At 34.3% G+C, this 23476-nt stretch overlaps 3 protein-coding genes and 1 long non-coding RNA gene across 4 annotated transcripts; 2 read left to right on the top strand and 2 right to left on the bottom strand.

Moving 5' to 3' along the window:
• Positions 1-428: 428 nt before the first annotated feature.
• On the bottom strand, positions 429-2599 carry LOC125494008 (uncharacterized). Its single transcript, XM_048637503.1, has 4 exons — positions 2071-2599; positions 1288-1787; positions 913-1230; positions 429-713 (listed from the first exon to the last, which is right to left on the bottom strand). Exons 1-4 carry the CDS (start codon positions 2597-2599, stop codon positions 429-431), a joined length of 1632 nt encoding a protein of 543 aa, XP_048493460.1.
• A 14-nt stretch (positions 2600-2613) lies between these two features.
• LOC125494007 (uncharacterized) lies at positions 2614-3177 on the bottom strand. Its single transcript, XM_048637502.1, has one exon. It carries the CDS (start codon positions 3175-3177, stop codon positions 2614-2616), a length of 564 nt encoding a protein of 187 aa, XP_048493459.1.
• Positions 3178-3839: 662 nt separating this feature from the next.
• Positions 3840-12156, top strand: LOC104897319 (proline-rich receptor-like protein kinase PERK15). The gene is made up of 10 exons (XM_010684179.4): positions 3840-4791; positions 5163-5461; positions 6041-6172; positions 7024-7341; positions 7452-7532; positions 7931-8001; positions 8109-8185; positions 8552-8705; positions 10521-10679; positions 11646-12156. Exons 1-10 carry the CDS (start codon positions 4325-4327, stop codon positions 11904-11906), a joined length of 2019 nt encoding a protein of 672 aa, XP_010682481.2. The 5' UTR covers positions 3840-4324; the 3' UTR covers positions 11907-12156.
• Positions 12157-13644: 1488 nt separating this feature from the next.
• Positions 13645-14552, top strand: LOC104904692 (uncharacterized). The gene is made up of 3 exons (XR_007270347.2): positions 13645-13936; positions 14016-14199; positions 14281-14552. It is a non-coding gene; the product is annotated as an uncharacterized LOC104904692 (long non-coding RNA).
• Positions 14553-23476: the final 8924 nt, after the last annotated feature.

The raw sequence follows: 23476 nt of genomic DNA on the forward strand, positions 1-23476 counted from the left end.
AGGTGATGAAGTTGCCAATTTTAAGAAGTGGCTAAAGCAATGAGAGTTCTCACACTTGTGAACTTTGCAACTGGAGAGAAAGTGTGTTTATAGTCCTTGTCTTTGACTTGTCTGTCCCCTCTAGCTACTAGTCTTGCCTTAAATCTTTCCACTTCCCCATTTGGCCTTAGCTTGATTTTATACACCCATTTACAAGCTATAGCTCTTTTTCCTTCTGGCAATCTTGTCAATTCCCAAGTCCCATTCTCTTCTAAGGCCTGCATTTCTTGCTTCATAGTAGCTTGCCATTCTTCACTTTTGATTGCCTCTATGTAATTCAGTGGTTCTGTTACTTTCAAGGCACTATTCAATGAACTTATGTATTCTTCAGGATAATGTTTAGAACTTTGCAGTCTCTTGAACATCAAGGACACCCTCTCTGAATGTGACTAAGAACCATGTATATCTGGGAGATTCACAACATAGTAGTCTTTGAACTTTTCAGGTAAAGTTCTCTGCCTTGCAGGTCTTGCTCTCTCAGCAATTGTGTGAGATTGTTGTTGGTACACTTGTTGATCAAGCGCATCATTCTCTATAACCTCAGGCTGCATCAACTCTTCTTCTTCTTCTCTTGGATGTATATCCAATGTAGTCTCTTCTACACCCTCACTAGCATAATCTTCATCTGCTGCATTCATGAACCTGTTTATAAAATCTACATGATCTCTTTTATCCTGATTAAGGACAAAAGGCAAGATGTTTTCATGAAATATTACATCTCTACTAATGAAAATCTTCTTTTTGTTTAAGTCATATAGCTTGTAACCCCTTTTGGTGTAGAGGGTAACCTATTAGGATGCATCTGATCCCTCTTTTAGCAAACTTGTCACTAGGTTTCTTACTAGGACTAGCATAGCAAAGACTACCTATCACCCTTAGATGCCCATATTGAGCATCTTTTTTCATCAGCCTTTTGTAAGGTGTTTCCCAGTTGAGAACTGAGCTAGGTAATAGATTTATGAGGTATGTAGCTGTCAGTATGCACTCACCCCATAAATGATCAGGGAGATTGGCATGAATTTTGAGAGCTCTTCCAGTCTCTAGAAGAAATCTATGTTTTCTTTCCACTCTTCCATTTTGTTGTGGCCTTCTTACAACACTACTTTGGTGAACAATCCCTTTCTCAGCTAGAATTTTCCCACATTCTTGCTGAAAAATCTCTGTTCCATTATCAAATCTGATTGTTTTAACCTAACATTTGAAATGCGTCTCAACATGTGGAAGAAAAGCAACCAAGATCCCTTTCACCTGTTCTTTATTAGACATCAAATGTGTCCATGTCACTCTAGAGTGATAATCCACAATAGTAAGGAAATATGAAGCCCCTGTCACAACTTTCACACTGTATAGACCCCATAGGTCCACATGTATCATATCAAAAATATTTTCAGCAATAGAAGAGCTTGGCATAAAAGGTAACTTGTGATGTTTAGATACAGAACAAGTGTCACAAAAATAGTTGTTCAAACCTTTACAATCACAAAACTTCAAATGTTTGATCTTAGATAATGACACATGACCTAACCTAGCATGAAGTAAACTTAGATTCTTGTCATTATCCTTCATTGCTCCTGCAGCCAACAATTTTCCAGCTCTCCTAGCACAAAGATCCTTCTTAGCTTCCTTCTTTTTTACATCCAGCACATACAGGTCATGATGGTTCCTTCCATGAGCTATGATTTGCTCATTGGTAAGGTCCTGTACATAACATCCATTTTTATCAAACATAAACTTCATGACTTTGTTATCTTGCAACAATTTGCTAACAGATAACAAATTCTGTTTAAAGTCACTCACAAATTAAACATTTTTGAACAAAATTTCATCAAATATTCTAATGTTCCCAAATTCCTTCACTTCCTTCATTGTTCCATCAGGTAAACCAACCCTAATGATGCCTTTTAAGGCTCTCATGTTGTCAAATATACATCTATTTCCAGATATGTGATCACTAGCACCCGAATCAATTATTCAAGATTTCGAATCAAAACCATTTTTATGTGAAATAGCATTAGAAATGACAGCTTTTACCTGCAAAGTTGCTATAAGCAATTGCATTTTTTCCTAGAGCTTCCATGACTTCTTGAACAACAGCTGAGATCATCTTGCCATCATCCTTCATCTCATTGTTCTCTTCTTGAAAGCTGCTTCCCTCAAAAGGTGTCCTAGTTTCCCTTTCAGTTTCTTCCTTCACAACATTTGCAGCTTGTCTTTGAAAGTTTCTTGGCTTTGCATTCTTGAATCTCTCTGGATAACCATTCAGATTGAAACACTCAACCTTTAAGTGTCCCTTCATACCACAATAATCACATTTCTTTGCATCCTTCTCCATTTTCATCCTCTTGTAATCCTTTCTCTGAAAATCCTTCAATGGTCCTAGATACTCCACCTGCCAGTTGACATTTAGAACACTCATCTCATTACCAATACTCATTTCACCAGTGATTTGCTTATGTTTCTCAACTTTCAGCACCAAGTTGTAGGCTTTGTTCACTGGTAAGAGAGGATCCATCCCTAGTAAGTTGCTCTTCATTTGTTCATATCCCACATTAAGCCCCATAATGAACTTAATGATCATGTTATTATCTTGTATCTGATCTCCAGCATTCTCTTCAGTAGGTTGCAACTACATTTTGTCATTGCACCACAGCTGCAATCAGGAATTTCTTCAAGCTGAGCAATCTGATCCCAAAGATCCTTAAGCTTGCAGTAGTACTCTCCAATACTGAGATTATTTTGCTGAAATTCCCATAGTTCTTTCTTCAAATGAAAAAGTTGGGGGGCATTTGCCTGTCCATACCTCTCTATGATTTCTTCCCAAAGTTGTCTTGTAGAGTGCATTGAAACTAGACTTCCTGCAATCTCTGGCTTTATTGTTGCTAATAGCCAAGACCTCACCATGTAGTCACACCTTACCCATTTCTGCATTTCATCTCCTGGTTCACTGGGTTTAGGGTGTTTTCCCTCAAAGAAAGCAATCTTGTTCTTTGCTCCTAGAACAATTTTAACACTCTTGCTCCAATTTAGGAAGTTGTTTCCATCGAAAAAAATACTTCCTAGAGCAGTGGCAGCACTCTCATTTACAGCAATGAAGAGTGGATCCTTATAAGGATTGTTTGAGTTGGTTTTTTCAGTCATTTTAATTGGAAGATAAGAAAGGTTCGATTTTTTGATAAAAGAGAAAAATTTGAAGCTTTGAACTTTCTAGGATTAAGGTTTCACACCTGAAGCTCTGATACCATGAAAAGAAAATTCAAAGCTCAAACCCACCAATTTCTCTCTGATAATCTTTCAGAGACTTTTCTCCCTTTCTTCTTATAAATGTTTCTGTGTTTTGTATTACATAATGCCTTGAGGGGGGCGGCTGTGAACCCCTACTGCTACATATATACAAGGCATAAAAACATACCTAATAATTAGGTGTACAACAAGACAAAATATCTTTCTAGGATCACTAAAAGAAATATCTTCCTAGGATCACTAAAGGACAAACACTACAGCACACTATTGGTGCACTGTAAAGTTAATGACTATGAGAAATGTAATGGAAGGCAGAATCACACATTCTTTACAGTATTAAATAAAAGAGAACATCCATTCCCAAGCAAAAACAAACATGTGATATTAGGAATCAAGTTTAAAACCCTTACCACCTTGATTTCAAACAAACCCATACCCGTTTGCAAACCAAGCGCGGGTGTATAAGATAACATTCTAAAGCATCCTTTGGTATTACCTTTATTTTTTTTATAGTATCCTTTGCTGTTACTCAAGATCTGCTTGAATGCGTCAAATGTCAATTAAATGTAAAAGTTCTACATATGAGTATCAGACTGATTCTTTGTATTGTTGTTCTCAAATTCTTTTCAACTTTCTACTTATTTCCTGCTGACTTCTTTGTAACTAACAATTTAATTAGTGTCCAAGTCACCCAATGTGTCTTTGTCAAACCTCAGTACCTCACATATGACACAAGGCCTTTGCACCTAAACCCAAATAAAAAAGAAAAAAAAGGCTCAAGACCAGCACGAAATCAGGAATCACTAGTTATTGCTGAATTTTTTAATTACGTTCAACGGCAGCAATAATATCTTATAACATCAAAGAACAAATACTATAATTCAGGAATCTTCATTAGATGGTTAATTAGTCAAAGAATGAAAATAAAGAAATTATAGGAAACATTTAACAATTAGCCAATTAGTATAGTCTAGAGCCGTACTAAGTACCACAGAGATGCCATAAGTATTGCAAATAAAACTAACTGCTTAAGAATTTTTGAGCCATGTCGATTTTGATTTTGATATTCATCATAAAAGTGCTAATTAATCTGCAGCCGATCTCATCGAGTGGACACAATAACTCGCACTACGTACACTTTGATTGTTCAAGGAGCGATTTTACATACACATCAGGAAGTACATTTGAAGCAAACCTTACAAACACACTTCTTAATATCCTTCCCGCTAACGCCTCTCTAGCCGGATTCTCCGAAATCACCACCGGTGAAGAGGGTGCTGATCAAGTTAACGCTCTTTTCTTTTGCCGAGGTGACATTAGGGGCAGTGACTGCCATGACTGCATAGAGGCCGCGGCAAGGACCATCATACAGAGATGTCAATTCCTCAAAGAAGGTATTGTCTGGTACCAGGAGTGCACCTTGCGCTACTCCAATCAAAGCGCCATGATGTCCGTCGAGGAATTGGAGGTGGTTCCGAATCATCCAGACTTTAACTTTTCTGGACATTTCAGGTATTTTTGTTAGGCGGTAATAAATGAGTATTAATAATATACTTCCCTTGCAAATCAAATATTGATACATAGTCATTAGCAACATTAATTACTGAGTAACCGGCGTCCTAGACGATTGTGATAGAATTCTTAAACATTAATTTAAGGGAAAAGTTATATGCAGCCCTAAGGACTGTATATAAGAAGCTAAAAATGGAAATAATTTGCATTAATTGATCATTTATTACATCGGTTGATGCAAAAATTTTCCTCAGAACAATTTTCTTTAGTGTCTGCCTCTACAAATAAGTAAAACTTTAAGATTAACTTTCCTCAGAAAAAAGAAAAACAACCTTAAGATACACCAAACTGCAACATTTCTCTTTTTACAGGTTTCTTGAGCAACATGAAATTATATTCAATAACTTGATGAATCGGCTAATACACGAGGCTGCTTTTGTTGGGAATGCGACTGGTTTTGCAACGGGAGAATCCAACTTGTCGACAACCGATTGGACGTTGCGCGGCCTTGTGCAGTGCCGGCCAGATTTAGGGGGTAGGCATTGTGAGTCATGCCTAAGACAGGCTTTGAGACAACGGGTTGGTTGGAATACCCCGATGGTGTTTCTGCCTAGTTGTAACATTCGGTTTGACTTGTATCCTCATCCAAATATTAATTCCCCATCACCAGGTAATTAAACTGTATGCACTATAGCTACTCATTTTTGTTGGAAAAAAGAATAATACTTCCTTTGTTATCTTCACTTTTGCCAATTACAGTTTGCATATTTTGCAATGCACAACTTTAAATATTACTTCATAATAAATTATATGTTACACTTTGAAAATTGCACTATTCACCTACTATATATGTATTTTTTAGTTTTAAATAAACACAATTATTAATATATGGTATGTTGTTGGATTGGCTCAATATATATTTTCATACTGTTAACTTCTTATGATTTTTACTACTGCACCATTAAAGTTATTAATGGTCAAAGTAATAAATCGATCAGCGTGAAAGTCAAAGTGTAACATCTATTTTGTTACTGAGTATATAAAAATAAAAATTATAAGGATTTTGTGAAATTATATATTCAAACGAATCTAATAAGATCTAAAAATTAAATATTGAACTAGCATAAAAAGATAGAAAATTGTAAGAAATGGAGAAAATATTTTTTTTTTTTGTTTAATCACTAGGGAAAATTTGAAATTCAATAGTTATTTTGTCTATTTGATTCTCAACAAATGTTATGTATGGCAGAAAATGATGGAATTCCTCTTAAAGTTCTAGTCCCTGTGGTTGCTGTATGTGTTCTGGTGTTGTGTTGTACCATCTTTTTTGTTATTCGTCACTGCCGTCGATGGTGGCATCCTCCTGATCAGCATGAACAAGGTTAGCGTTATTCTTTTTCATTGCTGGGTCATTAACTCATTATATTTCAAAAAAGAAAATATTACTCCGTCCACCATCTAATACTATATCCGTTTTGTTTTTTCATGACTTTCAAGATTCTTATTTAGTCTTCAACCGTGTCCATACTTGTAATATAATACTAAAAATTACTCTAAAATTATGAAAAATTATAATAAAAACGTACAAATAAATCTAATAAGATTATTCCTATAGATCTGGCAAATGTTTGTGTTTATATCGTTCTTGTGTCATGTATAAAACGGTCAGTTAACCCTTAAACGGTCCATTAAGAAGACGTGTCATGCTATATTGACCGGTTGATTATGACGTTTTTACATATTTCAATACTTACCCACTTTTTTCGCATTTGTTCTTGTCGTGTTAAGCTTTTTTTTTGTAATTATAATTGTTTTGTATAAATTTTTAATTTATTTAGCAATTGTTTATTTAAATAGGTTTAAGCATGTAATCTTCGTGATCTATCATATTAGACTTATTTTGTTGACTTGTAGCTCTAATCCCACGACATCAAAGTATTTTTCCTAAAATTGCAACAATTTGACTTCCTCTATTTTTCTAAAATTGAAATAATTTGACTTGAATTTTTGCCAAGACAACACAACACCGAGTAAAGCTTCTAAATCACCTTATTAGGCATCTTATAATGATTCAGCCTCAAATACATGATACGTAAAGCTTGTAAACCATTTTATTACGAGGGATGACTATAACTGTGTAACATGATCCTCTCAGTATGCGCATAATGCACATTTGGCTGCCAATTGCCTAACCAATACATTGACAACATAGATTTCATAATCTCATGGCAGATGATCATCCACGGGACTATACATACATGGAACTATTGTGGGCGACAGATTGTTTCTCAAAGAAGAGAATCCTAGGCAAAGGTGGATTTGGGAATGTTTATAAAGGTACCCTTCGTGATGATACACTAGTCGCAATTAAGCGACTCAATATTCAAGGCTCTTTGCAGGGGCATAAGGAATTTGTGGCAGAAATTGCAGCCATCACAAATCTTAAGCATGAAAACGTCGTTTCTTTGAAAGGATATTGCATGTTTCTTCGCGAGAGATTGTTGGTTTACGAATACGTGCCTAATAAAACCTTGGAACATCATTTACATGGTATGATAATGATGGTAACCATTTTTCAAAAGACATCCTGGTTTTTCCATATAATCTTGTGTGCTAAAAGTTTTTTTTATGTAACTTGTAAAGTGAAATATTAATTGCAGGCGACGACCAAGAATTATCGTGGGAGAAGAGAATGCGAACTGCACAAACCTTGGCAGAAGTATTTGCTTTTCTCCATGAGAGTGAGTACTCCCACCAATAATCATCAATAATTCAATATCAGTTGCACCACATATGATATGCAAAAGTTGTGCGTACATAATGTTTTCTGGTCATATTCGATGAAAAACTATAAAATAGCAAGAGTTATATAGGTCTAGATCAGTGTTACCTAATTCCCTAGTTCCCCCGCGAATCGCGAATTGAGAAAAGCGAATTTATGGTCGATTTTGGTTCATTTTTGGCTCATTTTGGGCGAATTGGTGAATTTAAAAGGCGAATTAGATAGCGAATTAGGTAATTCTGGTGTAGATAGTTATACTCAACTTGAGGAACAAATTAGCTTCACGGATCTGCAAATTTTAGACAATCTTTAGGTTTTTAATCGTCTAGCTAATAACTTAAACTTATACTGTTGTAGGAAACCCGATTATCATACATCGAGATATCAAGCCAAGCAATATTCTTTTCGATACTGAATTTCATCCAAAGGTAGTATATCCAACATTAATTCATTAACAAGTAATTAAACCTCATGATAATCATAAATTAATTATTTTCTTACTGATGATTGTTGCATTTTTACACTAAATTTAAAGGTCGGAGATTTCGGAATAGCTAAGCTTGTTCCTGAGAGCCAAACGCACATGACAACAATGATAAGAGGATCACACGGGTGAGAAATTGTGAGATACGAAATTTCTATTCCAAACCCTTTTGACATGCATATATTATATACTTCCTCGGTTTCTTTTTACTTGAAATGGTTTGACTTTTACACTATTCACCAACTCTAATTAGTTTATCTTTGGTGATTTATAGTTAAGGAAAAACATATTTATGTGCGATCTTGTTAGATTCGTCTGAATGTATATTTTCTGAATATATACTTTGTATCATTTTTATTTATCGGTAATTAAACCACCGATGGTTAAAATTATGCATTGACAAGCGTAAAAGTCAAACGATTGCAAGTAAAAAGAAATAGAGGAAGTAAGAGTTAAAGACGAACGGCTTACATTCTTACTCATACTTGGTGCAGATATTTGGATCCTTATTATTATACAAGTGAGTGTCTGACAAGGAAGTCTGATGTATATGCCTTTGGGGTTGTGCTACTTGAGTTGATCACCGGGCGCAAAGCTAATTTTATTGCTGAAGAGTCCGATGAAGGTAGATCACACATCACTGTCTGGGTAAGTTACTAATAAGTTTCCAATTCGCTTCGTATATGTTTCTTTTTTTTGTAATTAGATGTCATTTAGATTAGTCGGTATGATGTAGCTAGTCAAGGTTGTTTTGTTGGCAACTTCTTAGGTGTGTGAAGGAAAAGTATTCCACACTGAAAGATGGGTAGGAAGGTGACAGTCATATATTCCCATTTCCATATGGTTAGTTAATTAAAGCTCACTTGACTTTTATAGTGGATTCACGATTTGATCCATATGCATCCAAAGTTTTTCAAAAAAAAAACCGAGATAGTTAGATTAAAATTTTTAATACATATGTACAAAACAACAATTAAAATACTTAAATTTTTTCGGAAGAAATTATGATCCAAGTAGATGTGAACTATTTACAAACTAAAATATTGGAAATTAAAAGATTCAAAATTAATATGTAGAATGACCGTCAATTATTAGTTTGGGCTCTAAAAACTATTAAGAAAGGAAAATTTGATAAAAATAACATCAAAGTTGAATTATTTATATATATTTTCGAATTTTGGGACGCTTCTCTAAATATTTCGAACTCTTATATTTTTGCCATCACTAATGCATCTTCAATAATTTCATATAATACGATGAGTTTATATTCTTTTACAAACACAAATTATTAGAATATGCAGTCTAATTATAATGTAAAAGTAGACAAACTTAAGCTTACATTCTCCTAACAAGCCTATGTCATCTCACTCTAACCCAATAGTATCCCTAGCTAACCTAGTCGTCCCTTCTCGTGTCCTTCGATCTTTCTATTTCCTTTGGATCTCGAACTATAGCAAACAATTCTAAAAAAACAGCATGGCAATCTTACCTTATGAATTATACTAGTCATTTAATGGATTAAAGTCTTTCAAACTAGTCACTCAATGGATTAAAGTGGTCACTAAGTCTCTTTTTGTTAAACTTATTTTAACTTATTTAGAAAAACTAAGATAAGATAAGATCCGATCAAATAAGGATAAAGTTTAGAAAAGAAAAGATAATAAGATAAGATAAAATAAAATAATTTTTCAAATTATTTTAACTTATTTCTGGAAAAATAAGATCAGATTAGATCAGATCGATAAGACAAAATAAATTGAATCAAACGGACCCTAATTATATTACATTAATTACAAATATTCAAAATAGGTGGTGTGTTCTATTCGAACACATGGCCTTTGAATTGAAATGTGAGAGTTTAACTACCAATCCAATACAATTTCAATGTTTAATGTTTCAAAGTACCAAAAAAAAACTATTTTGGTATTCATGCTTCACCTCCCCTTATGTCTTAGAAAATTACTATTTTGGTATTGAATATAAAGAGCTCTTCTTTATATTCTTTTTTCTTTTAAAAATTATTAAAAAGCAATAAATATTTCTTATAATGATGTAACAGTAAATACTCACACAAATTCTGAAAGAAAGGTAGAGATTTTCTAGAAATTTGTGTAGCTATTAACAATAATTTAATCCAAGCAAATTAATAAAAAATAAATAGACATCACATTCTGAAACACCAAAAAGAAAATCAAACTATATTATGAAACGAATGAAGTATCTTTTTATATGATTATCAAGAAGTTCACACTGAAAACTAGGGGCTAATTTGTAATAATGGGAGGGCGAAGGGATCATGTAATATCAATGGCGTCTAAACTTTTTTTTAGTATCATCCCTTTTGGTGGATCTATTGACAAGAAAAAGAAAACAAAAATTGAGCATTATTCGCGCATTAGCTAGTTAAATATCACATGTTCATCGTATTGATAACCCTTTGCCTAAATGCGACATTGACTGCAGGTGGAACCCTTGATTAAGGAAGCCCTATTAACAGGCCGCTTTGATGCTCTTGTTGATAGAAAATTGGGAGCTGATTATAACCGTGACGAGATGAATCGTATGGTTATTTGTGCTGCTACTTGTGTGCGCATGCCAGAAGAAAGGCCCACTATGAGACAGGTAATAAATATTATTATTTTGTATTCTTTTATTTTGCTCACTTAAAATATTCAAGTTAAAATTAAATTTTTTTGATTAAACTTAGTGATTATTACTTTATGGTCTATAAAAAAATTATAATTAGATGAAATCTTGTTAAATACGTCTTCATATTTATTTTTAAAATATCAATTTTACATAATTTAACCTAAAATGGTAATACTTTTTGATTAGATCAAGGGAGTCTATGTTATGATAGTCTTACTAATTTGATATGGATCTATTAAAAGGTTTGATCAAATTATACAACTACTATTATTAAAAAAAAATTGATATCTTTAATAATATTACTTTTCTAAACATCTATAAAATTCTTATCAAATAGTATTATTACTCGCTCCATTTTCTTTTGTTGTTCTTATTTGGAATCATAGAAGAAACAATTAATGGAATAGATAATAGACAACATTCCACAATTCTAAATAAATTAAAATTACTTAAAAATAAAGATTCTAACCCTTTTGCGTTAATCCATGTTAAGCAACCAATAATCCAACAAAAGTTTGAGGTGTAAAAGTGTAAAAAAAAATTTGACTATTAAATAGTGTGAGCATATTTATTTATTGGAGCTCAAAACCAATGGGGATTGAAGTCATAAAATTACTCTATTTATTGAACGATTCTAAATTGGAAATAATATATTGAAATTTCCCAATGAGAAATATGGGAACAACAAAAGAAAACGGATAAGAATACTTTACAAATACATAAATTTTCATCCCTAAACCCCCTCAAATAAAAAAAAGTTTCATACCTAAACCTCAGGAATATGAGGTGAGAAACGATGTCATTACTCGACCACCCCATCCTCCTTAATTACTTTTCCATCCTGCTAAAGTACTTGAAAATCATTTTCTTTCTTTTTATGTTCAAGAACATCCTATGTTATTGACATTGATTCTTCTAATTGATTTCTATGGGATGCAGGTAGCCGAATATCTAAAACAATCAAGTGAATCGCGTCAGAGTAGTACACAATTTAAAGAGAGGCTAATGGGATTTTGGCAAAATGAAGATCAGAGAAGGCTTTTTGGTCAAGATGTTCTGAGTAGTTCTCCTAGAATGGTGGGGCAGATCAGCAATGGGTACTCGGATACAGAAAGTCAAAGTACTAGCTATGACTCATTCAGAATCACAGAGAGCCATGACCTGCACCTTAACCTGTCACCTACACATCATTTTACTTGAATTTGCTTGCATCGTTGTTGTTAATACTTAGCTATGCAGCCGACCCAATTCTATTTAGATTAAGGCTATGATGTTTGGTTATACCTAATTTTGATTTATTTTTGATTCATATACCTAATTATGAGTTTGTTGGTATAATTTTCTTTATGTCAGCACATTTTATATTGACTAGAATTTTTAATCATAGGTAGCAATGTAAAAATTTACTGTAGGAAGTGATGTATAGTATTGCTTACAGGAGATACTAAAGATATTAATGATTTTTTTTAGTTATTGATGGCAAATAAATTGATGCTGTGACACTGAATTACTTGTGATTTTTCTAGTGTTGCGGAGTTTGCGGTATATCTAGCTTTTAAAGCACGCGATGCATGTGGTGATAATTTTTTCATTGTAATATTTCGTAAGGTCGAGTAGCTAGTTTAATAGGCACGCAATACATGCAGCGACAACTCATTATAATAGTTTAAGTTGAGAGTTTTTTTTAATATAGGTTATGTTTTGTTTAACTTATTAAAAATTATTTTCAGCAAAAATAAGTTAAGTTAAGTTCTTGATCTAACTTTATTATACTTTATGTAATTGACTTACACAAATTGAAATTATAAACCCGTTAAATTGATCATTTTTTTTATATGGCTATAATGTTGTAGAAGTATATTGCTAAAAAAAAAATGAGACGCACAGATTGCGAGCCACATAAATATTTTTTTGGCGATTTTGTTGATGTTTTGGCTAATTTCACATAATTATGGGGAACCATGCATCTAGCATAGGGGATGTGCGTCAGGCGCAACCTCATGCGTTTGGCGGACTGCTTACAAACATAATTATTTAGTAATTTAGTTGATGTTTTGCCTAATTCCACATAATGTCAGGGATACGACGACAATCATAACATGATGACAAAAATTTTTTAACACACCATGACAAATTGACAAATTCATTGTTAGATTTTTAGAACTTTAAACAATAGCCGAATTGGCAATAACATAAGACGGATAGGATGCGCGCGGCGCAAAGCCTATGCGTGCGCTGCGCTAGGCGCACGAAGGTGCATTTGGCGCACGTCCCATCATCATATGTATTGTCAATCCGGCAAAAGTTTGGACTATAATGATGATCTTTTTTAGACACGATTTTAAGTGCAATACATATTAATGTTTTGATAGATTAATAACAAGCAAAATTCGCAATCACAAGCAAATGTCACATAACATCGATGCAAAAGGGTTCTCAACCTAAAGTCCAATTATACGTTTCAACTATGGTCAGTTTTATGTTAAGGCTGAAAAGGGTCCATGAGTAAGAGATTGATTCAACGCTTCCTACCTTTGCTTAATAAGGTGGCCAAGTGTAAGACGTACGCCAGTTCTCAATAAGGAACAAGAGAACAATGCCATGGTTGGGTAAGTTTGCTTATGACTAAGATCTGACACTATCGCTCACGAAACTTTCGGAAGGACAAAGCGCATACCCTACGTGCACTACTACATTTTTAATCAAAGGCAATGGTTAAAATAAGCTAATGCAACGGTTGTTTTTTATACCGTTGCACTAGGATCATCTATTGCAACGACACATTTCAATTTAGGTTTATGGATTAAGCTATTGCAACGACTTTATAGTAACCGTTGCATTAGATATATCTATTGGAACGACTTGATGATGGTCGTTGCATTTGATGAAATAATAACAATAATGTAATATAGGTCGTTGCGTTAGCCCACAAAAAAAAATTCGCTCAACATATTATTATAGTTCGCTCACTTTTTTTGACGAAATTTTAAACGCTACTTTCCACAAGAAAATTCGCATCAATTTCAAACAGCCTTATCTTCCTCAAACAAAGAAACCCATCTACTTCCCCTCAAAAAAAAAAAAAAAGAAACCTATCTACTCAGGTAACTGACATCGAATCACAAACTGAAAAACCCTATCAATTTTGCCAACAAATTTCAATCTCCCAAATCCTCTCCTATGAACTGAAAGGAGGAACTAAATTCACTAATTGTGATTATATACTAAGAGTAAGAGGGAGAATTCACGAGATTTGCTTCAATATTATTCAAATTTCTTCCTGAATTCATGTATATCTGCAAAATTCAGGTCTTCAACGCAGCAAGTCGGCCAAATTAATCAAGAAAACCTGAGCATAGAGGCGAAACTCAAGAAAAACAAGCAAAGAGGCGAAATTTCGAATACCAGTCGAACTTCAAAGGTGCATTCCTTTATTTCGGAATTCTGGAAATTCTTCAAAATTCACGAAACCCAGTCGAACTCCAAAATCAAGGTACTTTCTTGAATTTCGGTAATTCTGTAAATTCTTCAATCGAGTTTTGTAAATTCTCTAATATTACAGTTATCGTTTTAGTCCATGGTAATAGGATATAAATATAGAGTGTAAATTATTCAAGAAAAGACAGCAAAGAGTCGAAATTCAAGAAAACCCAACAAAGAGGGGAAATTTCGGATCATAGTCGAGCTTCATAAGGTATGTTCTTCAATCCATTGTTATTGGAGTTTTATGTTTTAGGAAAAATTATTTTAGCTGTGAAATAAAGTAGGTTTTGTTACCTTGTACTACTAATTATTGATACCTTGCATGATATGAGTTTATTCCACCCTCCTGCATTAACATTTCGGATCATAGTCGAGCTTCATAAGGTATGTTCTTCAATCCATTTTTTTGCTATGTGAAGTTTGAGAGAAATGTTTTCTATGAACTGTATGAACAAGTTTAATTAGATTTTGTGATTCAGCTTGTGATAGATGCTTTTCCGAGGCACAAAAAACCTCTGATTTGATTCAAGTTGTCTGATGTGTTGTGCCTTTGTGCCCATCTCGAAAATTAATTATATTGTCATGTATATTGAAAATTACTTATGATGAGTGTCGACATTTAAGGCCTGATATGAAAGTTCTGGTTTTGCTTGTTGATGTAAACTTGGTATGTTTAGAACCAAATTAAAAACATTGTAGAGGTTCTACTGGTGTGAGATGAAGTATGGCTGGTGTTGGTCGGTTGCACCTGTGGTGGGGGGTGAATTTACAGTGGTTCTAATGGCGTGGTTAGAGTATGGTGATTGCTTTAAGATTGAGGTGTGAAAATCTTAATATTGGAAGTTCAAGTACAGGGAACTAAGGGAAATCATGAAGATATTGTTTGGGGTAAAACCTAGAGAGGACAGAGAACTAGGGAAATGGAGTGAACAAAAAAGTAGGAACCAAACACCCACAGAGGTAATTAAGGAACTAATAAGTCATTTTTCAGAAGCTATGTTTGACAGCAATACCTACAACTCAAAATGCAACATAAATCCAGCTAACATCACAAAGGATTAGGACTACACTGATTGCGAGAGGCAATAACATAACATACTAAGAGATTTGATGAAGTATCAGATATTAATGAGAAATAATCACAAAGATGCTGCGATCTACTAATAAAAAAGTCTGGGTTAAATTCCTTGATTGGGAACAAATAAAATCATTTAACAACAACATTGATCATACTTAAACCATGTTGGAACATTTATAGGGTAATGGGTTTGAAACTCATAAGGGTATGTACTAGAAGACGAGGAGGTCTAGTATGCAAAAGGCTAGAGTGCATCAAGTGGCAAAACGCATTGACAAACCAAGGGAGACAGAAGACTGGCCGCGAGTCGCGACAACCGTCGCGAATCGCGACCAGTGGCCCGTCGCGAGTTGCGACAGGCGTCGCGGGTCGCGACCAGCGCCTCGCGACTCGCGAGCTTCTTCGCGAGTCGCGACGTGTCTTCTGCCTTGGAATGGGAAAAGATGCCTTGACGGTTTTATGTCCGTTGTGATGTTATGGTCTCATTTTAATGACCTTTAAGGTCCTTAAATCAGTAGTAGATTAAGGCCTTTGATGGGTGACTAAAATGGGGGTTATGGGATTAACTACTCTAGTCAATGAAAGGTTTATTCATCCTATATAAACCTTGGGATTCCTATGAGTAAAGGGTTAGAAAAAATCAGATTTTCTATACTCTCAAATACTTCTTGCTTTGCTTAAGAGAAACCTTGCAATCTTCTCTTGAGTGTTCTTGACAAACACAAAAACACAAGTTCTTGTTGATTCACTTAGAAGATCATCTAAGTGGATTGTTTCTCTCCATTGTATCTCATTAGTTATTTCGTGGTAACCCGGTGATCCTAGAGGGGCGAAATTAAACTAATAGGAAAGCGTAGTTTCCGTGCCTTGGAGTGGATATCCGGTTCTCTCATTGATCACACATCTAACAATCTATTAGTTTAATTTCTCATTTCTTTTCGGATATGGCTCAAACACTCAAGGACATGACTATGAACTTCCAAAAGTTGGATAAGTTTGAGGGGGTGGGCTATCGTAGGTGGCAAAAGAAGATGCACTTCTTGTTGACCGCTTTGAATGTGGTGTATGTTTATCAACTCCTATGCCACCACTCCCGGAGAGAGATGGAGAGGAAGAGCCTCTTGAGACTACTAGGAAGAGGATAAAGTGGGAGAATGATGACTACATTTGTCGTGGTCATATTCTCAACTCTCTCACCGACCCGTTGTTTGATCTCTACCAAAATGTGGAGAGTGCAAATGAACTTTGGGATGCTCTTGAGGCCAAGTACATTTCGGAAGATGCTTCAAGTAAGAAATTCCTTGTTAGTAATTTTAATTCTTTTAAAATGACTAATGATCGGCCTATTATGGAGCAATTCCATGAGGTTCATCATATTTTGAACCAAATAAGGTCACATGGTATGGTGATGGATGAGGCAATTGCGGTTGCCTCAATCATTGACAAATTACCAAATTCTTGGAAAGATACAAAACATCTTTTAAAACATAAAAAGGAAGACATGTCCATGGAGCAATTAGGAACTCATCTTCGTATTGAAGAGGGGATCCGGGCTCAAGATGGGGTTAAGGATACTACTCCTAGTATTCCTAAGTCTACCGTTAACTTGGTAGATTGGTGGGTCTAGTAAGACCAAGAAATCCAACAACAACAATAACAACAACAATAACAAAACCAATGTTGCAAACAAGAAGAGGAAGACCCTCTCTTGTTGGATATGCAATGGTCCTCATCTTAAGAGGGATTGTCCTTCTAACAACAAGAAGAAGACAAAGAACACACAACCTAGTGTTGTTCAAAACCAAGGTAACAATGCACATGTTAATGTAATTGAAGAAATGCATTTTGTTGCTATGATTTCTGAAATTATGTGTGTGCAGGTTGATGATTCTTGGTGGATAGATTCGGGAGCCTCTAGACATGTGTGTAATAACAAGGAGTTCTTCAAGTCTTTGAAAGATGTGGATGATGGTCCAATCTTGTATATGGGGAATGATTCTACGGTAAAGGCTAGAGGCATAGGCCAAGTAGAATTGTTGTTAACCTCGGGAAAGACTTTAACTCTCCGGGATGTTGTGTATGTACCGGAAGTTAGGAAGAATCTTGTGTCAGGAGGTCTCTTGAATAAGTATGGTTTTAAAGTTGTTTTTGAGTCGGATAAATTTGTACTTTCCAAGGGTGGTATTTTTGTTGGACAAGGTTTCTTTTGTAATGGAATGTTTAAATTTAGTATTGATAATAAAATTGGTACTAGTTCTATTTACATGCTTGATGTTTCTTCTCTATGGCACAATCGTTTATGTCATGTGAATTATCGTAGATTATATGACATGTCTAAAATGGGGTTGATACCTCCTTTCGATATAAAGTTAGAGAAGTGTCACACTTGCGTGCTAAATAAAATTACAAAAAATCCTTATCCTAGTGTGACTAGACAAACGGTATTGCTTGAATTGGTGCATAGTGACTTGTGTGACTTTCATAGTTCACCTTCTTTAGGAAATAAGAAATATGTTGTAACTTTTATTGATGATTTTTCAAGGTTTTGTTACATATATTTATTATTTACTAAAGATGAAGCACTAGAAAAGTTTAAGACCTTTAAAATCGAAGTGGAACTCCAACTTACTCAAAAGATTAAAAGACTTCGAACGGATAGGGGTGGTGATAACACTACTACAAAAATGGCCAAAGAAACTACCTATAGGAGACCGGTTGAAGTTACTAACCCATTTCTTAAATGTAGGAAACTGTTGATTATCTAAAACCAGTCTCTTAAGTTTAAGTATTTGACTGATAAAAAAAAGTTGTTGTGAAATAGGAGACTGCTTCCAAGTAAAACCGGTTTCCTTGAATATTTTATTTTTTTAATTCAATTTTTTTTCAATATAATTCAATATTATACGTACATATATTCTTCTTGTAAATATATAGGAGACTAATTCTAACTTGAACCGGTTTCCTAAAAATATTAATTTTAAAATTTAATATCTTTTTAATAATACTCTAGTCTCTAGTCTAATATAAGTTTTATACATAATTATATTTACTTTCAAAATTATTTATCCTTTTTAATGCAACAAATACCATAAGAAAAAAAATAACTACCACGTTCTCCAGCTTAGTCGCGCCACCGATCCCTAAAACCTCCACTCCCAAAATCCAAATTCTCCCCAAAATCCAAAATTTTCCATCACAATTCCACCTAAATTCCCCTCAATTCTCAATTGAAAAACTGAAAATTTGTCTTCCGCAATTTGATCTTTCAATCACAATACGAAACAATCCTCTCTATTCACAATTTAGTAATTTTTCGACTCAAATTAGTCAGTAAGAAGCGTATATATGATTATGGTTGTTTTTCGATTCTGGTAGTTCGTAATCCTGGAATTTGTGATTCAACTTCTTCAATTCTTTTCGCTGTAATCGATCTTGAAGTTTTCACATTGTTCGTCGATTTCAGGTGAATTGACTAACATTAGCTTCGCAATTGTAAAATTCATAAAGTTTAAGGTTTTAGTAATGATTGATTTGATCTCTATTGGTTTGTTTAATTTTAGTATTCAGTTTTTGCATAATTTGCATTATTTATTGCTTTAGACGATTTTGTTAGATTTTCGTTACTTAGATAACTACTTGCTATAAAACCAAAAACAAACGAAAGCAATAAACTAGGTTGCATAGTGTTGTTCATGGTTCTCTCCTTAGCAATAAACTGGGTTGTGAGTACAATAACTGACATGTAACAATAAAAGTCCAGATACTCACAACATTTTGTATGGCAGATTCATTAATTATTAGATATGCAACAAATCCGAGTTTGTAATAAAACAGTTGGGTATGGTAGTTCAGCAATAAACCATCAATTCTTAGATTTGCAAAAAATTCGGATTTGTCGCTTTAGACGATTCATCAGTTCTTAGATATGCAACAAATTCAGTATATCATTCAAACTATAGAAGGATTTCATCAATTCTTTATTTATGCAACAAATTCGAGTTTCAGCAGCTAGGATTTACTGTGGGGTGTTTGAATTGCACATCATTTTAGTTGAAATAGATGGATGCAATTGATGTTAGTTGTTCGAGACTAGAATTTTGAAATTTGATGGTTTATTTGTGGAGAGATTGAATGTTAGAATGCTAGAGGCTATATGTTAAATTGTGATGGTTTAAGGAGAATGTTTGTATAGGGTAGTGATCGCTAGTTGCTTATAACTTGCTAGTTGCTTATAAAAGTATGCTTACTGCCTTATGCCCTTACCACAATTACACTAATCATATGGGTGACAGTTTGGAGACTAACTAGGTGAAATTAGCCAACTTTTCTGTTGCTTATGGTCTTCACCTTTTCATATGAGGGAGATAACGTGTTAGATTTGAAGCTCTCTAACCTTGGTGCTGGTATTGTTACTGGAAATGATTTTATGGGCCTTGTGAGGATAGAATGCTTTTAGTTCAAGGATGGATTAATTTTCTTAGCTGATTAAGACAGGTATGGATATGCTAATAAAAGAAATGGCATGCTTTGGTTATAAAACTCTTGACAAATTTTGCTGATTGTTCAGTTGATTTAATATGATCAGCTTCTTCCCTGTGGAATGTGGCAGCAGGTTGAAGCTTCGCATGGCTATATAAGACTAATTGAGATATACAATTGACATTTTTTAAGTAGCCTGGAAATAATTGTGGCTGTGTGTGTTGATGGAAGGAATCATGGTTATGATTATTTGTGAACTTTAAAAACTATAATGGTTTTGTTGATTTTGTAAGGAGAAAGATATGCTTGCTCCTTGAGGACAGGGTCTCTAGTTCTCTACATGCTTGACAGAACTTAAAATTTGAATTTATCAATATCGCAATCAAGAACTCCGGAGGTCGTAAGCATACTTTTATGGTATTCCCTTACCACAATTACACTAATTGCGATCACTTGCTAGTTGCTTATAAATTAGTACAGAAATTGGTATAACTTGCTGAAGGAGAATTGACAGGGAATTTCATTCAGTAGTATGCAGGAGAATTTCATTCAATTAATATGCCTCTAAGGAAGCTATCTGAAATACGGATGCCTATAATTAATTCTACTATATTGGCAAATTAATGATTTTTAGTAGATCTCAGATATACAACATACAACATATGTCTTCAGTTGCACTTTGATTACTTTAGAAATTTGATTGTTTTTGCTTTGATTTTTTCTTGTCGAGTTTGTATATATGGAAGTTATAAAATATAGATATACTAGTTCTAATTATAATTCTTTGTAATTATTTTGTAGTACTTTCCTGGAATTCCTACCACTTATTCGCAAGAGATGATTGACGAGCTAAGAGATACGTGGGTGAAATATTTAAACAATCAAACACGAGACGATGGAGATTGAAGACAATAGTCAAGTTTCAATTGTATATATTATTTGCTCAAGTTAGAATTTTAATTTTAGTAGATATCATTAGATAATAGAAATTTTAATTTAAAGACATTAATTATTGGAATAAATGGATGCTTTGACTAGAGACATTGATTTTTATGTAAATTAAATGTAGCAAATATTTTTTATATTATTAATAAAGCAAGCAGGAATTTTTGTTTCATAATATTATTATTATTGTGGTTATTTATAGATTAGTTTTTTTTTAAAGTGTATATACATGGAACCGCAAATTAAATACAGGAGCAGATGTATGTATATTGTAACATTTTAATTAAAAAAAAATGTAATACACCTAAGAAACCGGTTGTGGTAAATAACTGGTTTCAAAGGGTAAGGTAAGGAGACTGGTTATAAATGGTAATTGGTCTCCTAACCTCTTTTCGTAGTAATATTTGCCTTATCTAAGAGACCGGTTTTACCTATCAACTGGTCTCTCAAAGAATCAAAGAAACCATGTATTATAACCGGTCTCTTAACCTAGGACACATGTGAGATGGAAACGTGTTGTCGTCAGGTTTCCTAGGCCGTTTTCAACCGGTCTCCTATGCTTTTTTTGTAGTAGTTGAATATTATAATCCAAGTTATTTTAGTTCCATTGGTGTAATTCATGAAACAACCGCCCCATACTCACCTCAAAGTAATGGTATAGCGGAAAGGAAAAATAGGGTCCTAAAGGAAATGGTTAATACCATGCTTTCTAATTCGGGTCTTAATGACGGTTTTTGGGGTGATGCAATTTTAACTGCATGTTACATTTTAAATCAAGTTCCTAATAAAAGGAATAAGACAACCCTTTATGAACTTTGGTGTAATAAAAAGCCTAATCTCAATTACCTTAAGGTATGGGGTTGTAGGGCAATTGTCAAATTGACGGAACCTAAAAGGAAAACTTTAGGTGAAAAAGGAATTGATTGCATTTTTATAGGCTATGCGGTACATAGCAAAGCCTATAGGTTTTATGTCATTGAGCCCAATGACTTTGTCTCTATTCACTCCGTGATAGAGTCAAGGGATGCAATATTTGATGAGACTAATTCTCATCGATTCCAAGACCAAAGGACATGATACCTAGTACTAGTTCCAATGTTGTAGATGACATTTCAAATGATCATGATACTACAACACCGGAAATTAGAGAAAAGTAAAAGAATTAGAAAAGAGAAATCTTTTGGACCGGATTTTCAACTATATTTAGTTGAAGGGTCAAGGGAGTCAATTTCGACTCAAATTTCATATTGTTACAATATGGAGGAGGATCCTAGGACCTTTGATGAGGCTATGAAGTCTCATGATTCTGCTTTCTGGAAAGAGGCAGTGAATGATGAAATGGATTCTATAATGGGTAATCACACTTGGATTTTAGCTAATTTACCTCCCGGTTGCAAACCCCTAGGTTGTAAATGGATTTTTGTAAGGAAAAAGAAAATCGATGGAACCATACTAAAACATAAGGCCCGGTTAGTGGTCCAAGGTTTTAGGCAAAGATATGGTATCGATTACTTTGATACTTATGCTCCAGTAGCTAGAATAGCTACTATTAGACTATTGATAGCATTAGCTGCGATTCATGGTCTAGTAATTCACCAAATGGATGTAAAAACTGCTTTTCTTAATGGTGAATTGGAGGAGGAAGTGTACATGAATCAACCTGAAGGGTTTGTGGTTAAAGGTCAAGAAACTAAAGTTTGCAAATTAGTTAGATCTTTGTATGGTCTTAAACAAGCACCTAAGCAATGGCATCAAAAATTTGATGAAGTTGTGTTGTCTAGTGGGTTCAAAATAAATCAGTCCGATAAGTGTGTATATAGCAAATTTGATAATAACGGTAAAGGAGTTATAATTTGCTTATATGTTGATGATATGCTTATTTTTGGGACTGATTTGGAACAAGTGGAAAAGACCAAAGTCTTCCTTTCCTCTAGCTTCTCCATGAAAGATTTGGGTGAAGCGGATGTTATTCTAGGTATTAGAATAATAAGAGGGAAAGGGTCGTTTCTTTATCACAATCTCATTATATTGAGAAAGTGGTCAAGAGGTATAATGAGTCAAATTCGACTCATTTTGCTACTCCTATGGATCCTAGTATTCACTTGGTTCCGAGTAGTGGTACTCCAATTTCACAATTGGAGTATGCAAGCTTAATTGGAAGCTTGATGTATGCTATGACTAGCACTCGGCCGGATATAGCCTTTGCTATTGGCAAGCTCAGTAGGTATACTAGTAATCCTAGTATGTTGCATTGGCAAGCATTGAGAAGAGTGTTAAGGTACTTGAATAAGACCTTGGATTATGTCATAACATACAAAAGAGAACCTTCTATCTTAGAAGGTTACTCGGATGCTAGTTGGATTTCGAATAAGGAAGATTATTCATCCACTAGTGGTTGGGTGTTTCTTCTTGGAGGAGGTGGCATTCAAGAAAGCAAACATGTATAACGGATTCCACTATGGCATCGGAATTCATTGCTTTGGCTTCTTGTTGCCAAGAAGCGGAATGGCTAAGGAATGTGTTGAGTGAGGTGGACTTATGGGTGAAACCAATGTCACCTCTTGCTATCCATTGTGATAGTGCATCAACCATAGCTAAAGCATATAGTGAAGTCTACAATGGCAAGTCAAGGCACATTGGAGTTAGACATAGCTATGTGCGGGAAATGATAAGGAATAGTTGTATAACTATTAATTTTGTTCGGTCTAGTTTGAACTTGGCGGATACGTTTACAAAACCGTTGTCAAGGGAACTAGTGAACAAAATGAACAAAGGGATGGGTCTT

Source organism: Beta vulgaris, chromosome 6 (genome assembly GCF_026745355.1).
Source record: "Beta vulgaris subsp. vulgaris cultivar EL10 chromosome 6, EL10.2, whole genome shotgun sequence".
Classification (NCBI taxonomy): domain Eukaryota; kingdom Viridiplantae; phylum Streptophyta; class Magnoliopsida; order Caryophyllales; family Amaranthaceae; genus Beta; species Beta vulgaris.

Excerpts from the sequence above, each read along its gene's own strand:
- LOC125494008 (XM_048637503.1), bottom strand. The coding sequence starts at position 2,599 with ATGGGGCTTAATGTGGGATATGAACAAATGAAGAGCAACTTACTAGGG. Across the intron at positions 1,788-2,070 it reads TGCTTATAGCAACTTTGCAG|ATAACAAAGTCATGAAGTTT; the intron begins GTAAAAGCTGTC and ends AATTGTTGCAAG. Across the intron at positions 1,231-1,287 it reads TGATGTCTAATAAAGAACAG|GTTAAAACAATCAGATTTGA; the intron begins GTGAAAGGGATC and ends TTCAAATGTTAG.
- LOC125494007 (XM_048637502.1), bottom strand. The coding sequence starts at position 3,177 with ATGACTGAAAAAACCAACTCAAACAATCCTTATAAGGATCCACTCTTC.
- LOC104897319 (XM_010684179.4), top strand. The coding sequence starts at position 4,325 with ATGTCGATTTTGATTTTGATATTCATCATAAAAGTGCTAATTAATCTG. Across the intron at positions 7,533-7,930 it reads ATTTGCTTTTCTCCATGAGA|GAAACCCGATTATCATACAT; the intron begins GTGAGTACTCCC and ends ATACTGTTGTAG. Across the intron at positions 8,002-8,108 it reads ATACTGAATTTCATCCAAAG|GTCGGAGATTTCGGAATAGC; the intron begins GTAGTATATCCA and ends CTAAATTTAAAG.